The sequence below is a fragment of the Bradysia coprophila genome, unplaced genomic scaffold (genome assembly GCF_014529535.1).
Source record: "Bradysia coprophila strain Holo2 unplaced genomic scaffold, BU_Bcop_v1 contig_358, whole genome shotgun sequence".
Classification (NCBI taxonomy): Eukaryota; Metazoa; Arthropoda; class Insecta; order Diptera; family Sciaridae; genus Bradysia; species Bradysia coprophila.
This window is the reverse complement of record NW_023503616.1, coordinates 267,627-288,377: the sequence shown is the minus strand read 5'-3', so window position 1 is coordinate 288,377 and position 20,751 is coordinate 267,627. Positions and strand designations below refer to the sequence as shown.

At 34.9% G+C, this 20,751-nt stretch overlaps 2 protein-coding genes across 2 annotated transcripts; one reads left to right on the top strand and one right to left on the bottom strand.

Annotated features, from left to right (window-relative positions):
* Window positions 1-4,101: 4,101 nt before the first annotated feature.
* Window positions 4,102-19,255, bottom strand: LOC119081624 (Bardet-Biedl syndrome 4 protein homolog). The gene is made up of 11 exons (XM_037190673.1): window positions 18,987-19,255; window positions 18,726-18,865; window positions 18,444-18,556; window positions 18,281-18,375; window positions 13,764-13,941; window positions 13,519-13,672; window positions 13,232-13,354; window positions 4,776-4,860; window positions 4,621-4,707; window positions 4,362-4,561; window positions 4,102-4,298 (listed from the first exon to the last, which is right to left on the bottom strand). The coding sequence occupies exons 1-11, from the start codon at window positions 19,075-19,077 to the stop codon at window positions 4,152-4,154; spliced, it is 1,413 nt and encodes a 470-aa protein (XP_037046568.1). The 5' UTR covers window positions 19,078-19,255; the 3' UTR covers window positions 4,102-4,151.
* On the top strand, window positions 5,305-6,224 carry LOC119081625 (akirin). The gene has a single exon (XM_037190674.1). It carries the CDS (start codon window positions 5,571-5,573, stop codon window positions 6,129-6,131), a length of 561 nt encoding a protein of 186 aa, XP_037046569.1. The 5' UTR covers window positions 5,305-5,570; the 3' UTR covers window positions 6,132-6,224.
* Window positions 19,256-20,751: the final 1,496 nt, after the last annotated feature.

Below are 20,751 nucleotides of genomic sequence, written 5' to 3'. Positions count from 1 at the left end.
ATCGCAGTTTGTTAGAAGATGCGACTATCGTGTCACTTCGAACGTTTAAGAGTGATATCGCCAAATCTTCAGGTGATTGGGAAACAAGCGGTCTCCGATTTTAATGAGTGATAGCTCGTTGGATTCGTCTTTCAATTCTAGGAAACACGTGTCTTTCACTTTTTCTTAAAAAAATTTGTTTTCTGTGAAAAGCGCTCAAAAGTGAAGACATGCCAGAAGGTACCAAAAACAGTTTTTCGGCAATAACTCAAGAAAAAATTATTTTAAATGGTTGTAATGTTGTACGATTGTCGGCCTTGAAAAGACCTACAGGTAGAGTATACGCACCGCTCGGTGCTAGTTGATCCACTAGAGTTATGACTAGAAATATAGTGAATGTTCGGAGAGTCCGCCTTCTCAGCAGCTTCGATGTACCACGGAACTGAGTATGGGGTGTTGTAGCTGGCCTCACCCACTATCGTTGCACATATAAATGAACCCAGTACTTTTGGGCTGCAAGCCTACAGAAGTCTTGAAAAAAAAGTTGGTGTCAAAATGTAGATTTTTTCCTTCTTTCTGAGGGCCCAACTGCCAGAAGAGCATCTGGAACGGTACTACGGCAATCATTTTTTATTGTCTACTATTATTTCACCTTATCAATAGAAAAACGCTTCGCTATGTCGCGAATATATCAGATCCACTATTAGTAATATCAAGAGAAAAATCATTAAAGTTTTCTCCGAGGATTTTAGTCAAATAAAGTGTTAGCGTATAGCAAATGACCTCAGGACTACGGAACAGTAATTAGTTTTTCAATTGGACCAATATTTGCTACGTGACAGGAGTTTGGAAAGCCGTTTGCTCCCACTTGATCGTATCGTTTTTCCAAACTCCTGTCGCGTAGCAAATATTGGTCCAATTGAAAAACTAATTACTGTTCCGGACTCCTGAGGTCATTTGCTATACGCTAACACTTTATTTGACTAAAATCCTCCGAGAAAAATTTAATAATTTTTCACAAGAATTACTAACACTGGATATGTTGTAACGACCTATATTCGAGTCAAAGTGAAGCGTATACGGTAAGAGAGTAGTAGACGATACAAAATTACTCACGTAGAACCGTTCCCGACGCTGTTCTGGCAGTTGGGCCCTCAGACAGAAGGAAAAAAATCTACATTTTGGCACCAACTTTTTTTCAAGACTTCTGTAGGCTTGCAGCCCAAAAGTACTGGGTTCATTTATATGTGCAACGATAGTGGGTGAGGCCAGCTACAACACCCCATACTCAGCTCCGTGGTACATCGAAGCTGCAGAGAAGGCGAACTCTCCGAACATTCACTATATTTCTAGTCATAACTCTAGTGGATCAACTAGCACCGAGCGGTGCGTACACTCTACCTGTAGGTCTTTTCAAGGCCGACAATCGTACAACATTACAACAATTTAAAATAATTTTTTCTTGAGTTATTGCCGAAAAACTGTTTTAGGTACCCTCTGACATGTCTTCACTTTTGAGCGCTTTTCAAAGAAAACAAATTTTTTTAAGAAAAAGTGAAAGACACGTGTTTCCTAGAATTGAAAGACGAATCCAACGAGCTATCACTCATTAAAATCGGAGACCGCTTGTTTCCAAAGTTAAAAAAATCACCTGAAGATTTGGCGATATCACTCTTAAGGATACATTGAGTAATATAAACGTCACTGACTTCCTAATGAATCGACGTATTTTCCAGGTGTGCTCCAATGTACTTTACTTTTCTCGAACAACAAAAAGTCGAGAAGGTACTACTTCTTAAGAATAAAGAGGCGGAAGATAATCTCAATAAAGCATCTTCACAAAAAAAAAATCGAGTTCAGAAAAACTTTCCGATATCGAGAAATCTCTCCAGATCCAGTAGAAAACAAGGCATCAGAACAGTCGGAGCGTTTGCTGCGACTTAGCCCCGTACGATCCGTAATCCTATTTCGTCCGTAACCATAATACGTCCGTAGCCGTAATACGCCCGGAACCCTAATACGTCTACAACCCTCTGATGCGTCTGTTACCAAAATGCAAGTCAAGTTGGGCATGGTCAAATTTACTGAAAGTGTTCATTTTTAAAATTGCGCATAGCGCAATTACGAAAGCCCGTACGAAGTACCTCTCAAATAAAACCAACAATTTACGACATTATTTTATACACCCAAATTTTTTTGCCAACTTTCCATTGGGTATTCAATTACCTCTCAAATAAAACAAAAACTAGCAAAATCGGTTGAGATTTACTCGATTTATGTGCAAAAAGCACTTAGGGCCGAGTAGCGGCCTTAGTCCAAGGGCGCAAATTTGAAACTTTTTTTGCCATCATTCTATTCGGCATTCAATTATCTCTCAAATGAAACAAAAACTAGCAAAATCGGATGAGATTTACTCGATTTATGTGCAAAAAACACTTAGGGCCGAGTAGCGGCCTTAGTCCAAGGGCCCAAATTTGAAAAATTTTTCGCCACGTTCTTTTCGGTATTCAATCACCTTCCATAAAAAACTAAATCTAGCAAAATCGGATGAGATTTACTCGATTTATGTGCAAAAAACACTTAGGGCCGAGTAGCGGCCTTAGTCCAAGGGCCCAAATTTTAAACTTTTTTCGCCACGTTCTTTTCGGTATTCAATTACCTTCCATAAAAAACTAAATCTAGCAAAATCGGATGAGATTTACTCGATTTATGTGCAAAAAACACTTAGGGCCGAGTAGCGGCCTTAGTCCAAGGGCCCAAATTTTAAACTTTTTTCGCCACGTTCTTTTCGGTATTCAATTACCTTCCATAAAAAACTAAATCTAGCAAAATCGGATGAGATTTACTCGATTTATGTGCAAAAAACACTTAGGGCCGAGTAGCGGCCTTAGTCCAAGGGCCCAAATTTGAAACTTTTTTTGCCATCATTCTATTCGGCATTCAACTATCTCTCAAATGAAACAAAATCTAGCAAAATCGGATGAGATTTACTCGATTTATGTGCAAAAAACACTTAGGGCCGAGTAGCGGCCTTAGTCCAAGGGCCCAAATTTGAAACTTTTTTCGCCACGTTCTTTTCGGTATTCAATTACCTTCCATAAAAAACTAAATCTGGCAAAATCGGATGAGATTTACTCGATTTATGTGGAAAAAACACTTAGGGCCGAGTAACGACCTTTGAGCCCTCCCAACAAGCTCGCGTTGCATCCTACACAAAAACAATGTTCAGCAACTTTGTTCTACTCGTCAATACCTTTCATTTGATATATCACAAGCAGCTATTACGTGCGTATTTCGGTAGATATCGTCGAAAGACTGAAAAACACCTATAGGGCCCTAGCTCTGGAAGGGCCGACCCTACCATGCCCATTTTCGAACTTGACCTTACTTTTGTCGATACCAATCGGGGAAAAAAAGAATTTTGAAAAAAGGTTGTGATTTGCTCAAGCTAGAGGGGTCACGGACGGACGGACGGACGGACATTTTTTTATTGCGGATTCGTCATCTATGAACATAACCAAAAGCTTTGCCCTTACTGTCTGCTTCCAATTCGACGTGTTACAAACGGCATATTAATCTTATAAGCCCCCAGTACTTCGTACGGGGCTAAAAACTTTTTAGTGCACAAGAGCTGATAAAGATGGAAACAAAATTATGGTGAATCTTGTTAATTCGAAAGGCGCAGTCGACAAGAAAAACCTGATAAAGGATCAGTTGCTGGCTAGTCGAGACTGGCGTCAGAAAAGAGGAAATTATAAAAGTTTCAATTATTAAAGAAAAAACATAAGGAAAAATATGTTTTGACAAAAAAAAAAAACTTTTTGTCAATTTTCTTAAACATTTTTAGTATTTTACGAAGTGTATGAGAAACAGAGAAACAGAGCAAAAATTCCTCCGGAAATTACTTATACAACCTTTCCCACATTTTAAAAAATTCCTCCTAAAATTTTCCTAAAATTACCTTCCAAATCTCCTAAAATACTCCTAAAATTGCCTTTAAAATTTCCTAAAATTCCTAATTTTAGGAGCCTTCCTAAGCCGTGGGAACTCTGTATTTAAAAATTGCTGATTTTTTGATCGAGTGAGAAAGGTGATCTGATGAATGAAAAATGTTTGCCGTATGTACAACGTTTCTTTAATTATTCAAATCTAACTGTAAGTTGTGTTCGAATTTAAACCAAATTCTCTTGAAAGTGTTCCTCTTCATTTTGATTCTCTTGGTTCTCCAAATCATTGGTAGTGTCTTCTTCTGGACTTCCACGAGCTGCATCATCATAATTGGACAATTCAGTCCTTAGCCTTTGATATGCTTTTCCAATCTTTAAATTAAATGTTTCGAACGGAATGTGGTTAATGTCTCTGACGATCAATCATTTCCTTACCTCCATTCTCATATTCGTTTGTTCGGTCATTTTAGCAAAATTACTTAAATTTAACTGAGCCTGCTCGATCCGTCCCGTTTCGTAGCAATGGATTGCAAAGTTTAAGTAAATTAGCGGATTTTTTATAGCTTCTGGTAACATTGCCGCCCTTTCAAACGCCAAATATGCGTTGTCCATGTCGTTCAAATTCTTGAAACAAACTTTCCATGGAATAAAATAAAATTAAAATTTACTCGATAAAAAATTAAAATAACAGAACCTCCAAGTAGCATATAACATTCAGCATAATTTGGACGAAGGTTTATCGCAGCCGATAAACACTGATACGCACTTGCATATTGTTTGGCTTAAATTGAAAAGATTAATGGACTATAATAATGAGTTAGAAAGACGTTAGCTTCTGTGATACTATACCCGTGAGGCAGACTAGCCCAAGATTGTATAGGACGCTGAAGTTTAGAGGTGACGTCCAAGTAGACTTTTTTAAACATGATATTGCCTGAAACAACAAGACAAAATGTTAGCTAGATTTTGGATTAGAGAACGTAACTTTATGGTTGTCTCTTCTCATGGAAGCGTAGCACTTTCTTCTTCTAATGCATTTCGTAGGAAAAGTAAAACGACCAAAATATTAAAGTTCTTTGTTCACGTCAACTAATTGAACTCCTTCAACATTTTGTTTAACCTTAAAAGTCCATGACGTCGGGTTGGTTATTCTACCAATGTTCAAAAATGATAGGCCAGAGAACCTCTATCTACCTATTTAGGAATAAACGAAATTACTGCCTCTCACTCCTGTCTAACTTCACAATTAAATTCGCGCGTATTTATTTGAATGTACTCATGATGACCGTGGACACAAACCGCAGTGTAGAGATAAAATCACATTTTGTTTATGCGCCGAATCGAACTCTCTCAAGTGCTGACACCTTGGAAGAAACAACAACTGTCAATCATGTAAATAAAGAAGCCCGAAGGCTGAACTTTATTTGTGAACTAAACAGTTATTGTATTCTGGATCGACATTTTTCACAAAATTCAATAACCAAGTGTGCAAATAACAACCTCAAAACAAAATTAAATCGTACAGAAGTAGCCAGAGATTTCAATTGGCATAAAAAAGTCACACCTTCGATTGCTCAGCCAGCGTGTGTGGACTTTGTTTTTTTTTACTTTGTCATTTTTGTTATTCATATTACCAATACTGCAATGGCGTGTGCTACACTGAAACGCTCCTTGGATTGGGAAGCAATCAATCAAATTTCGCCGAAACGTCGACGTTTTACGTCGATGCGTGATACTTCGTCACCCAATAAGCCCGGATGCTCATCCGAATTGTTGAAAGAACCGAAAGTATCCGCTTTTGCTGAATCGGACTTCAAGCGATTGATTCCGGAAAAATTGGCTCAAAACATCAATGCGCAAAAATCGCGCAAAAGACGACGTGAACAGATTTCTTCAAACGACTACGAACCGATGCAAGATTCCGAATCGAGTGGATCGGAAATGAGCGCTGAAATCGACAGTCCGCGAAGCATGACCAGTTCACCGAGGAACCCGAGAAATACAGAAAAAGGACTTTTCACCTACAAAGAAGTCCAGATGATTTGCGAACGTATGCTCAAAGAACAGGAAGACAATTTGCGAGAACAATATGATGCCGTTTTGACCACAAAATTGGCTGAACAATACGACGTTTTTGTTAAATTCACTTATGATCAGATTCAAAAGCGATATGACAGCGCCACCGCTCCGAGCTATCTTTCGTAATAATCATGTAATCGCATTCTTTCATACTTAATTACTTAATACTGTAATTTTCAAATTTAATAAAAATACACGAGTGTTTGAGATCGAAGCAGACGGTTTGTCTCTTTTCTTTTATTATTTGCTACTATTTACACCACCGATCCATCATGGGAACAAGTATTACTATAATCTGATGGAGCAACTTGAAGGTATTGATCAGATAATTCAAAAGAACTTCACTTGTCCCTTGACTGCTGGAGAACGACATGGCATAAATGAAAGGTTAGGTATGCTCTTGATTGTCTCTTGGGTTGGGCACAAGGTAGTATCAAGGTTGTTGTTGTGCCTTGATCTCACATTAGAGACAGTTGGGAAATAACTTATTTTTGAAAAATTATTTCAATTTCGTTGGAGTCCTAAAAGGCTGTGAAGCATGTTTGGTTCATTTCTTTATCACTAAAATTGTTAAATTAAATATCTTTAACTTGTTTGAGACTTAGGTTGCTTCTTTGGTCTGTCATTAGTCTCAAGTGTCTTTGTTCCAACATTAATTTTTGTTTCTCCGAAAATTGAGGAAGACTTGATAGATTCGTTGGAATGCCTGGGCCACTGAGACAGTGTAATCAGTATCAGTCAGTGAACCTTATTCAAGTCATTTTATTTGCACGACGGTCATTGCATCTGATGCAAGTCACCCATTTGATCAAGACGTAGTAACTGATGTAGGCACAGGAACTGATGCTAATTAACACACTTACTCTGATTAGAATTTCCAGTTTTGATTTAGTTCAAATGATCAGGAGGGGGATCTTCCTTTTTATTTGAATCCAAGCATTCAAAATCTTGCTATGAAGCTGGTCAATTGAATTAAAAACCTAATCTCTAAGAGAAATTACGAACTATAGGTAATTGTAATGAATTTGCGAAATAGTTTTTAAAAACTCTGTTTTGCTGAGATAATGTGATATTGTAATCCTTTCCTTCTTTGTTAGTGTACGTTGAATTATTTTTTAATTAAATTAATCTGCTGGAATTTGCCTGACGGGATCTATAAACTCCTAAGTTGATAAGGGAATTTGGTTCTGAGAGACATATTTTCAAACAAACTAAGTATTGAACGTGATAGATAACTTATCAGTTTCGTTACTAAATCTAATGAAAATTGTTTGTCATTTGCATATACAGTTTCTAAGTCCAATGATATGTGCATAAGTAGTAACATCACTTAAAAAGTGATTTCTTACTTAAATGATGCATATTCATACTAGTCAATAGTTTCATAAATAAACGAAATTTAAATTTATTAATAGTTTTGTCATCAGCATCATCATTCTTCTGAAATCATAAAATTTGTAAGAAAACATTTCGCTAGAGTAAAGGAAGTAGTGAAGTGGATCAATTTCTTATTCCATTTCAACATGAAATTACATTGAATCGTTCGGCCATGATTCAGTTGTATATAATAATATCGCATACGAGTCTCAGGACAACGTCCACTTTTTATTATGCGAATGCAAACTTGATTCTCGTGAATAATGAATTGTACAAGGTTCCGTTAGTTTATTTTTACATTTTACCATCGAAATGAAATTAACTCCTTAGCAAATTAATGACAATATAATGATGTCATAAAATGGAATAAAGTTGCAGAGGTTGCAGTGTAGAGTGTGTGCTTTGTGTTTGTAGATTCGGGCTTATATATTTGAATCGGGCTATTGTTACTGCGCATGCGTATTTTAATGTACTCATGGCTTGGCACACATTTTAAATTTCATGAGTAGAATTTTTACGATGCAATTCGTATGAGATTCCTTTCGAATTGTACCGGAGACTTTTTTTTTGGTAAATTTCAGTGAATTCAACATTTTATTAAATAAAATTCTCAATAACACACAACCCAGCAACTAAGAACGCACTCATGACATCGATTCAGAGACCTTTTGGGAGCTCAGAACAGCAATAAAAGCGGTCGGGTTCTTTTCCCAAGCAAAATTTTTGTTAATTTTTGTTTGATAAAGTAAAACAGTTAAAGCACGCAAATTGTGTTACTTTTAAAGGAAAAATTTGGTTTGTGGGTGATAACTTATCGCGCTTGCAGAAACCTCAGCAGATTGTGTGTAAAATGTAGTCTGCACAGGATTCTCCAATTTTTCCTCTAAAAGTAACACATTTTTGCGTGTTTCAATGGTTTCACTTTTTCAGAAAAAGATTTTAGTTCAGAGCATCAAGAAACGAATATTTTTCCGCCTAAATGTAGGCAGTAGGCTACAAATTTGCAAAGGGTATGAGAATGCGTGTTTGTGAACCGAGGCTTACCGTGGTATGAATAATATTTTTCATATTCAACGGAGAAAAAGTGCGGCGAAGTTGTACTTTTTTGGTCCTCATTACGAAAACAGAAGGAAATTCAGATCTAGCGCAATTTTTCGCAATTGTTAGAGTGTATCCACATTCTGGTATTATTGATTCAATTAGTTTTATTAATTCATCAGATTCTATTAACCTTTCAAAAACTGATGCTCATCTGCTAGTAACAACGGTGATTCTTATATAGTATATAGTACTTAAAAGTGCTGCTCCTGACTAAACAGTACCATTGGGAAAATTAAATATAGTAAAATGTATGATAAGAGTAAAAAATGATGGAAATTTGTAACAAATACTAGCCACTGAACAAAAGACCGCGATATGCTCCTCATTTCTAAAAAATAAAATAATCTAGGTCTATGAGACATAGTACAAGTGATAAGTATCAGAGCAAGTAATTCACTTTACACGTGAATCGACCAACACCGAACCAACTATGGATTATATGAACCAGTCAATTATATGAGCATGATCTTCAATCGATTTGCACATTTGTACGACAGATCAACCTCTAGGATTACGTTCCGTAACCGCATTCGTGCCATGGAGCTACCTAAGCGCTATTCGTTTATCACCTACAGGATGAGCTAAGTGTTTAGCTGCCGTTTCGTTCATTGCAATTTGATTGATTTGATTTACTGATTTGTTTTCCTCTTTTCCTTTTCTTTTTCTTTTTCTTGTTTTTGAATTTTCTTCAGCTTTTTTTTTATCTTTTTGACTAATATTTTTTCTTCAATTGTTTGAATATGATTCTTGTTTTCATCTTTAATTTCTATTTTTGTCATAAATATCAGTTGGTTTTATACTGTTGATAAATAAATAAATAAATAAAGTTCCTGCAAGGTTTATTTTTAGACATTTAATTCTCAAAATTCCTTAATTTTTGAATAAGGGAGGGACGGATCGATTTTTTTCGCGATTTTTTGTCACATATCAGTAGAAACACGAAAAATAAGAAACTGGTACGGGCTTTCTCAAAATATTGTTTCATTTAAAAGATTTTACAAAAAGAAAATCGATGAAAATAGCACTTCCCACTCAATTTCACACCCAAATCACATCCACTCTGAACTTAGTCCAATATGGCTTAACGAAGAAAATCGTCGTCAAAGTCGTTAATCTTAACATGAGTATTGTTTTTGAAACGTCAAATCCACAACACAAAAATTTAGTGTCGACTGTGAAAATTGTAATAATTTCGGTGATTTCGATGTGATTTAATTCAGATTTTGTGCGGAAATGTGCTTCATGTGTTTTTTTAACAGTGCAATCAACGGTTGACTTAAAATATTCGTCAAAACCACCGAAACTAGGTCCCACCTTTTGGGCGGGTCAGGTCCCTTGACTGACAATTTTTTCAATATATTTTTGATCAATTTCATTGTTGAACTTCCGAAGCATCAGTGATACAAATTCCTACATTTAATATATCTATTACTCTATACATGACAACAAAATTTGTCAGAAAAAGTTCTTCAAATAAACCTTCGAAGACCGAATGATCTTTGAGGTCTCATTTTTCTTATAAATTTGCAGCAAGATTTTCAATCAACCACAAATCAACCACAAATAAAATGTGACTCGTGTGAATTACGGCCCTCGCTCCGCTCTGGCCGCAAACTTCCCACTCGTATGAGCTATCTATTATTCTGTTTGATTGCCATTTTGTCAAATTTAATCAGAGTTGATGAGAAGTTTTACGAATGTGGAACGATGAGAGGACTCTTTCACTTTGGTTTTAAGTTACATTTCGTAGAAGGATGAATTCCCTTGGAACGAACAAAAGACCTTCTCGTTACATTTTGTAAAAGGATGAATTCCCTAGGAACAGACAAAACGCATTCTCATTACATTTCGTTGAAGGACGAATTCGCTAGGAACGAGCCGCCTTGGCTTTATATTTCCAAAATCGACAAAGTGTGAAGGAAAGACATTTTTTTTACTTTTCACTGATTTACTGAAGAGGTTCCAGCGACATGTACCACATTTCTATCGGTATTTTATTATTTTTTATCGGTCAAATTGAATTTTTCTATCGGTTGAATATAATATCCCATAAAATTATTAAGACTCGTGAGAATTACGGCCCTCGCTTCGCTCTGGCCGCAAACCTCGCACTCGTATGGGAGTTGTAACATATTTTGTTTGATAATTGGAATAATGAATTTAAAAAAAATATTCAAAAATTAGTTGAGAATGACTTATCTTATATTGCCTACAAAGAATGATGGTTACATTTAACGTTTTTCATAAAATTTCCTACACTTTTCAATCATAGTGTGCTCATGGCATTTTTCTGCCGTAAGACATTGAGTAAAAAAAACATCTTTTATTGGTAGTAGACGCATTAAATTGGTGTTAAGGAATCTCGCGCCGCGTCATTCACAATAATTCACAAAGTGACATCTTCCTTATACAAAATGTGTCAAAATGTGAATTATTGTGAATGACGCGGCGCGAGATTCCTAGCAACCATTAAATTTGTTAGTCAACTATCAAATTTGATAGTCAACTATCAAGTTGTTAGTCAACTATCAAGTTGTTAGTAAACTATCAAATTTGATAGTCAACTATCAAGTTGTTAGCAGTACACAAGAGATGTTTACCGGTTAGAGGCTGGGCATGTAGTGACGAAATTTTTCTTCCTACTTGTTTCATGCACATTATCGAAAACATACTTATACGATTTACACACACTACGCAACAAAATCAAATTTCATCAAAGTAATCTTTTTCGATTGAGGCTACAATCAACAGTGTAAAATCCTGTTTTTCTGGGATAGCTTCCAGATCCTTCGACCCACATCTTCGAACTTAGCCTCGGTATTTTACTTCCACAAATTTAAAAAAAAGATTCATCCAAATTGGTTGAAAATTACTCAAGTTATCGTGCCCTCAACGATTTTTTGTTACCCACATTTAACGTTTTTCATAGCATTTCATACATTTTCAATCACAGTGAACCTTTTCGTTACCCACATATTTCGGTATTTTCTGGTGTAAGACCCTGACTTTCAGTCAAGGGAATTACGAAAAATTTACATTGACCAATCATGTAAACAAACAACAATATTGTCGTTTGGTGTGATGCTGAAGTTCAAAAGAGATGACCCAGTAGAAATAAAATGTCGGCGGTAATCTTAAAAATTACGTTTTAGCGGAAACGCTTTAGCTTAAATGTGTATAAGTTTCCGGTAAAACAAATTAGTGCGAAAGCAATCACTTTTGAGGAACTTTACGATAACACCTTTAGTTAGGGGTAGGTCACATCCCTCATTTAGAAATGAGGTAACTTTTAAAGTATAGTATGGAATTTGAAAGAAATGAATTCCCAAAAAATAGACATTGAGTCCTGGCTACACGTCATTGTAAAATTTGGATTAAATTGGTCTAAATAAATTATGAAAGCTCCAAATAAATAAATGTTCTCGTTGTGTTGAGAAAAAAGCAAACATTAGGCATTTTTCCCGACCTAATCAATTTTTGATTATTATTTAAAATGATGAAACAAACATAAAAAATGGAGAGGGTTTATTAAAATATTTGTTCAACACTGTGTTTGCTATCACAACAGACAATATCTACATGTTATGCGACGTTTTCGGATTGCCAGCAAATAATTTTGTTTTATTAAATAAATATTTTTTTAAATTAACAAAACCGGCACCGATATATACTCTTTTTTATGCGTTATATAAAATGTTTATGGTTTGGGATGCGATTGTTCGCCCCACCTGACCGGTGGACAGACAGTAGATAATAATTTATTGAGGAAATTGAATTTATTGAATGAATTTTCCGTCCTAATTTGTATGTAAAGTGTTTTTTAGCGTATATGAGGCAGAGAACATTCGATAAAAGGACTCTATCACACCAGTAACTAGAACCTTGATATCTCAGGATAGTACACATTCGCTTTCTTGCGTCTGAAAGCGAATGTATCCTACTTTAGTATTGGTTACTAGGGATGGGAGGCGTTCAAAATTATCGATAATATCAATCGAAAGAAATTATCGATAATCGATTAATCATATCATTATCGATAATTTAATAATTATCGATAATTATCAAAATATCGAAATTCGATAATTATCAAAATATCGATATTTTGATATTTATCTGAAAATTCATGATAATATACCGATATATCGGAATATATCGATAAATATCGGATTTTCGGACCGAAATATCGATATATCGAATAATCGATATCTTGATAATTATCAAAATATCAATAATTATCGATTATCGATATTTTTTTGATAATTTTCGATAAAAAAAGTCGATAATTATCGATTATCGATAATTGATAATTATCGATAATCATTTTCATTATCGCCCATGCCTATTGGTTACAAGAAAAAATATTTCTTAAGCAAAAACTCACTAAAACGGTGGTAAACAAAGAAATAGAGATATTTCAAGCCGTTTAAAAAACATCTACCTCTGTATCTACAATAATAATACTTTCGCAACAAGTGACGAAAAGTAGGACTTTCCGCTGCCTTTATTGCGAAAAGCGTTTTATATAACTCGATGATAAATGCTTTTTTAGGCACACGATGTGTATTGTCACACTCGGCCTACAGCCTCACATCTAGTGCCTAAAAAGCATTTATCACTCGGTTGTATAAGTAAGTATTAACAGAGTCCTATAACGTCAACCGTGAGTCGCATTACAAACATACTTAAAACCACCAATTAACTGCTGCCTCAATTCACCATTCATTACTTTACACCACTAGAGAACTTACCGCTATAAATTTCTTCTTTTTGAAGAAGCACAATCCAATGTTGTTCCATATCTCAGCACTGTCGTCCGTAGATGTATTTACCAATTTATACTTATTAAGCGCCCCATCAATGTCATTTTTGGACTACAAGGAATGTTATTTTGTTATGCTTTTCATTTACTCATTACGTAGTCATCAAGTAATAAAAATGATGCAGAAGACAGGTGAGCGTTAATACACCTTTGACTTAGTTTCTCACGGAAAAACTTATCCAACTTTTTGTTTTCTACTTTCTATCAGTCACTTGCCTGCAGTATAGCTCCTAGTGCCATAATTGCCTTGGTGCAATTTTCATCCAACTTTGTTGCTTGAAACAACTTCTCGAATGCGCTCTTAGTGTCGTTTACTTTCAAATACAATATTCCGATTTCAGTTAGCACATCCACATTTTCCGGTATTATCCTGTAGCGCCGCAAAATGAATGAAAATGAAAGAAAAAATTGGAAAACAAATTTATCTCTATAGATGTTGTCGTATCAAGATTTATTGTTACTGTAAACTGTGCTCCAGAATTTCAATCGCCTTTGCGAAATTATTTTCCTCTTTGTAGATAAGAGCTAGCTTCTGATGGCTTTCAATTTGTCTACCATTTTGAATGGCACGATGGAAATACTCTTTTGCCTCGTTGATGTTGGAACGTGGGTGGGTGGCATTACGACATAGTAAGTCACCTGTGATAAAAATTGATGATTTTATGTGTGTGGTTCAAGGCTCAATTGTATATGGAATTTATAATTTTTTTGAGTTTGTTTGAGTAGGGTGGAACGATTTTAATAACTTCAAAATCTACACCCACTCGCACTCGTCATATAAAATAAATTTTCTAAAATTTGAATTTAAAATTTTGGGAATAATGGCATGTGCATCTTGCACTAAACAATTTTTCCAGACGGTGTCTCTAAAGCAAAACAAATTCGATGCAAAAATTTTAGATTTATACTGATGGTTATATGTTCAAACATTATTTATTCGTTGAGTATATTGCTGTGCAATTTCGATTTATTGTCTGGTTTATGGATGCATAAAATGTATCACCGATATCGTTCAAAATGTAAATGTGTATTGTTTGCTGTGCAAATTGTTTTCAATTGCATTTTACCGTCAATGTATGGAGCCACGAAAAATAATGAAATCAAGGTCAATACTACGTATAATATTCGGTTCTCTTTTAATACATAAATTAATACATTTAATACAATAAATTGACCGATTAAATGAAATTAATTACAAATTTGTCCGCTATATCATGCCATTACCACCCATCGAACCACCAAATAAATAAAACTCGTTTTTAATAAACTTTGAATTGAACAGGAAATTTTAAAATTCACGGAACAGACACAATCGTCATCGCAATTCAAACACACAGCACTTGCTGTTTGTTTGTTTTGAAACAAATAATTGTGGTTCATTCCGGAAATTTTCGGGAATTGCGCCAGCTTCAACAACGAAATAGCCACATTATGAAAACTTCTCTATATTCCTTGCAAAGTTAAGACCCAAAACATAGTTTTGCTTTTATCCCGCAAAGCTATCTTCCAATAGTACATTGAATGCTTGTAAAGCTGTGCTAGAGTAAAGAGTGATGAAGAAACAATATAAATTTTGGTTGTATCCGGAGGTTTTACATCGATTTTGTTCCACTATTCAAATTTCTGGGACGATCGATTCGCTCTTTGAAATCTATCTATTTACTTTTAAACTGTGTTCGGTTTGGCTTAATATTGCAAGAGAACGTTTCGCGTATTTCTTCAATAGTGCATATCACATACCACTAAAGGTAATGCAAATCCTCAACGACGGAAGGTAAGTTTCATCCTAATTTGAGTGCAACGCAAGTACAATTTATATTGTAACACATACGATTTCAACATTTGTAAATAGTTTTACATTCTTACTACATGCGTCGAAAACCGTACTTTTCATGTTTCATAAACTACTACCGATGCCATTACATAACTCTGGATAAAAATGAAAAGTCTCGTTTTCGTGTGTTTATTAACCTCGGCTACGCCTCGGATCAACAAATTTCACACGAAAACTCTAATTTTCAAAGACAAGGAATTTTACGAAAAAAGAGAAAATTTGGGAAAATATTCACTTTAAAATAGTCCCTGATTTGTTGTGAAGAATTATGTTTTAATCTCGGGAAAGAAGTGGGAAACCTCATTTTCTCGGGTGATAACCTCGAAATGAAATTTCCACCTTTTTTTCCTAAATGAACAAATAACCATTCCAACATTCATACTCTTTGCTCTATGTAAACATAATATTATGGAAATTCTAGCGTTGCACCAAACGAAATATGACGCTGATATTCACGTGAAACTTGTTTTCTGTATTTATTGTGATCCGCTGAAGATTTGCATTACAGTCGGTTTTTATAAAACTTGCTTATACCGTAACTACCTTTCCCTAAAGTGCTGGAATATAGCAATAACGCGACAAATGGTAACTATAGCTAACTGTTGCGAACAGGGCGTACTTTTTAGAAACTTTTAGAGAAAATCGAGAAAATCAAGAAACTTCGAGAAATTCAAGAAACTTCGAGAAATATTTCTTGAATTTCTCAAAGTTTCTTGATTTTCTCGAATTCGAGAAATTTCAAGAAATTCCAGAAAATTCAAGAAATTCGAGAAACTTCGAGAAATGCAAGAAATTTCAAGAAACTAATTTCTCGAATTTCTTGAATTTTCTGAAATTTCTTTGCGAAAGTGTTTCTTTCAAAGCGAATTTAAAAAATGCATCTAATCTCCAGTCGCATAAACCCTTCGGCCATTGATTTCAAGAATTTAGAGGACAAAAATGTTGAAAGAAATTTATCACCAACACATTCTTGTATAAAATAACGCATACACACGAGCCATCGGCTAACCTCAAGATTGGTATTGAAAGAACATCGACTAAAAAACCAAGAGGAAACGAAATTGGGTGAAGCCTTTGTTGCTAGGAGTAAAATGTTTCAATTGTGATGAATTGGGTCATTATCAAAGAAATTGTCCGATGAATCGAGCCAGAGGTCAAGGTCAAAGCTTAAATCGAGAAACGGTTGCTGCTCAAGGTCAAAGTCGAGATACGAATGCTGGTCCTAATCGAGGTGAATTCAGTTCGAACAGTTCAGTTGGAAACATTCGTTGCAGCGCTCTCATTAGCTCAAGCAATGGCTGTTTCATAATGACCCAATATTGGTCGAACGAGTATTTCTGTTAATTCGGTTAAACCGTAACTTTAATTATCTCCTTGTTCAGTAATCCGGCTACAGAAACGTTTGTTGCATTCCATTTAACATTTATATTATTTTCATTTAGTTTTCTTATTAAGCCATTATTGGAGTATATTGAACTCATGTCAAATAATTGTGAGATTTAAATAAAGAAAACAATTTTCAATCATTGAATAGAAGCAATAATGGATCCAAGATTTAAATTGAATTTTCTGCAGCTCGAAAGCAACTACACCCTTATTTCATGTCGATGAGATCGACATCCAATTGAAAAAGCAACTATTTTTCTTTCAATTCTTATTCGTACGTTAAATTATTAAAGACGTGGAAAAATCACTATTTTTTAATCGAAAATTGTATTTATATCCTTTGTACGCGATCAACTCGAAAAGAAATCAGATGACATGGTTATGGGTTTGTTGAAATGCATTGTTAAGGAAAAGTATTAACTACATTACACAATTGTAAGCTCCTGAGGAAATTTGATTTCATCGAATCATTATTCATTTGGATTGCAAGTACCTCGGACCATAGAAAAGATTCGAGTAAAAGTTTTAAACAAACATAATCATTGCATTTGTATTGTTACAGCTGTACCCTCTTTAGATTGCTTTTTTAGTTCACCATTTTCTCTGCTCTTTTCTATGGTTTTCAGCTTCTCATATTATTTATATGAAAATCTCATTGTGAAATGTTTCCCATAATGGAACAAGATGGTTGTCTTTAAAGAAGTGGTACTTATGTGTTCAATGCAGCAGCTACAGCTTGTTATTACAGTGGGAGGAAATAAAGAAGTCACAATTTCAACGAATATAATCCAATTGGCTTTTTTTTCATCCCACATGCGGCGGCAAGCGGTATCCACCTTAGTTGGCGTCAGTAAGGACGTAGAATTCGTCACTAATAGTGATATCAGATATTTTGTCAGTGAAGGACTTGGGTCAGTTACCCTTTAAAGGTTTTTTGACTGTATTAAAATTACGCCGTTGGTTATTTGCTGACCAATGGCCTCAGTCGAATTTCGCATTCGCAGCATTGTTTATTAAAATTTATCTAATGCATTTTTAAGCAGTCTCAAATAAAGTCTGTCCCTTGTCATAAACACAAAATTCGAAAATTCATTCCATGAGAAGCGTTTCAATTTGGTTGGTGTTGTCCACATTTTATGCATCCCGCTATTATAAATTGTGTGGATGTAGAGAAGAGACTGGAAACGCCATTTATTATTATCTCGATTGTACTCTAGCGAAAATAATTGAGTTTTGATATTTAATGGAAATATGTTTTCTGTTTCGTTTTAATAAATGTCTGAAAATTGGGTATACGGACTTATATCTTATGGACGTCAGATAAATACGCTGGTAATTATACGGTTCCATTCTGTAAAAATATCATAATTATAATTGTGAAATATGTTTGAGAAGAGATGTTTCAGAAAACACACTTTAATTTGCGGAAAACCACTTAAGATGGTTGACGAAACCGCACGACTGATGTAATCAATCTATGGAATTCAGTAATTGAAATTCAAAAGACTGCCTTCAATTTCTCTTAGGCTGTATTAATCAATTGATACTATACGTAAATGCATTGATAGTTTGAAATGGGTGGTTGTGATAACCAATGTGGTTTCAGTGCCAGTGACAGTGTTATTGCAATCAGTGCTTATACTTGAGAATGTGGTTTGTGGATTTTTTTAATTTCTTCATTTCTATTAAATTTCTTGTGCACTTTGAGAAACATGAAAAAAGCGACCTTTCTAAGATTTGTTTTTCCATTTTACTTACCAATATAGTAATATACCTCAGCATCAGCTCGTTGAAGAAGAGATTCAGCCTTTACAAAAACGTCTAGGGCTTGCCTCCAACGTCCTAACAAAAACCTACGATAGAACTATCAATAGTTGATGTATATTTTCATACCACACGACAGTTTTGGAGAATAACCCACAATGTTTTTCCTATTTCCTTAAAATTTTCATAATTCATCGGATTCAGTTCGATTGTCTTTTGTAAGCATCTTAACGATTCTTGTAGTTCTCCTTCGATACGTGCGATGAGTCCCTAAAATCATTCGTACTGAACTATTTCTTTCTTTTTATATATAACTCGTTTATCATCACTGTCACTTAAAATTTATGTCCAGTGCCGGAATTAAATATCTTTTATGTGAAACGCAACAACGGACAAGATCATACCACAAATTTCACATAATACAACAGATATAACTCACTTTAATGAAAAATAGATATTCTTGGTCATAGTTTTCTTCCAGCTGCTGTGCGATAATCTCTTTGCAAAATTGGTATTCTTGGCGAGCGTACATGGTGTAGATAAGCCAATTCATATTTGACGTAGCTTTATTGATTGGTTCTATGTGCCATAAAGAATTTGAGGATTTAACATGAGTGGAAATAAATTTAGATTAATTGTTTATCGGCTGTAGAGACTCATAAAGTGATTGATTGATTGGTCGGTTCAAACACACACAAACCTTTTTTCAAAACATTTATTTTTGATGTTGAATTGGCTGACTTTCCATTACAAACAACGTCCATATAATCCATTGTTATCTCGCTGGTCATTTTATTTTGCTAAATTATTTTATTATTAAGCCTTTGACTGAAGCAACTGGTTAAATGGCCGGAATTTATGATTTTCCTCCGGTAAATAATCGTCACAATGAAAATTATCTTCTGAACCGAATGAATGGAATGAAAAATTAAAAAGCTTTAATGTAACAAGGGCAAAATATTATGACAACATCGATGCCAACACAATCTGTTGCTAAGGGAAACATGTGCACGACCGAAACAACATAGTTTATTTGCTGTCGGCTGGGAAGAAGATTATAGTGAAATAAGTTTGTTTTGTGACAAACTATTTTCGATAGTGTCCTGTCCAACTAAAGGAGAAATTAATTCTCGAGTGAAATTATTTCCCATTTTTTCATCTACAGCAAAAATGGTCTCTAAATCGACTAACTTATTTGACCCTCTCTTATGGAACTGATAGACATATCAACTAGTCCTTATAAAAAACAGTTACTCATCTGAAAACGGCAACGACAATAAGAAAAATCGATAGGCTTTGGCTAGTGTTTCCTTATATAGCGAAATGAATGATAAAATTGTTGAAGTGATAGATTTTGAGATAAACACCACGAGATACTGTAAACAATTGAAGTAACAGATTTAATGGTTTTATGTTGTCATTCGAACAGAAATTTCATACTACATACTTTGCTTGAAGTATCATAACATGGGATTCATATACTGTATGAGGAAATTACGCAGACCGCTCGAGTCTTTATCTTCAGCCCGTCGTACACAAGTTCGTCAGTGTAGAAGTTGAAAGTTTACTTTATTGTTACTGATAGTAAAAGAGGAATTGACTAGAAATACGAGAAATTGAACATAAATGAAAGGAAATACGGATAAGTATGATGAATGAAAGAACTAAGCGAATGCAAAAAAACTTGATCTTTACACGAGCTGCGGGTTTCCGGTCTTGGCTATTCGGTTTGTAAAATACGGTTTCTAGTATTTCCTTCAATTCTTATTAGAGCACGCCAGCTTTTTTAGACAAAAACGATACTGTCAACGCACTTCAAGCAAAAGTGCTATTAATTACAGCTGCCAAATAGAGTACTATTTTGAATGAAATTTTATCCTTACTCTTTTTACAGTGTAAAATTTTGTATGGAGCACTGTCAAGTTTCAGTACCCTATTTAGAGTAGTTTTGCTTGAAGTGCGTTGATACTGTCCAACAATAACAATAATTCCCAACAATAATGCCCCGTCAATAATGGCGACCATTGTGAATGCATACACATGGACAAGTAAATTTTCTATTTATTTTTTATTTTTATTCTAAAAGTGCGTCCGGATCTACATTTTATTACTGCAATCCGTAGATCTAATTTGTAGGAAGCTAACGACATTAAGCTGGAAAAAATCTGTTCATCTTTCAACGCGCTGTTCGACGACAAACATCATCCACTACACAACAAACACGTGCTTAACCTGCAAGCGGAACATATAATGTTTGTCGTCGTACAGCGTGTTGTAAATTGAAACATTTTTTTCCAGCTCAATGTCGTTAGCTACCTACAAATTAGATCTACGGGTTGCAGTAATAAAATGTAGATCCGGACGCACTTTTAGAATAAAAATCAAAAATAAATAGAAAATTTACTTGTCCATGTGTATGCATTCACAATGGTCGCCATTTTTGACGGGGCATTATTGTTGGGAAT

Excerpts from the sequence above, each read along its gene's own strand:
- LOC119081625 (XM_037190674.1), top strand. The coding sequence starts at position 5,571 with ATGGCGTGTGCTACACTGAAACGCTCCTTGGATTGGGAAGCAATCAAT.
- LOC119081624 (XM_037190673.1), bottom strand. The coding sequence starts at position 19,077 with ATGACCAGCGAGATAACAATGGATTATATGGACGTTGTTTGTAATGGA. Across the intron at positions 13,673-13,763 it reads ATTCTGGAGCACAGTTTACA|GATAATACCGGAAAATGTGG; the intron begins GTAACAATAAAT and ends GCGGCGCTACAG. Across the intron at positions 4,299-4,361 it reads AAACGAATATGAGAATGGAG|ATTGGAAAAGCATATCAAAG; the intron begins GTAAGGAAATGA and ends TTTAATTTAAAG.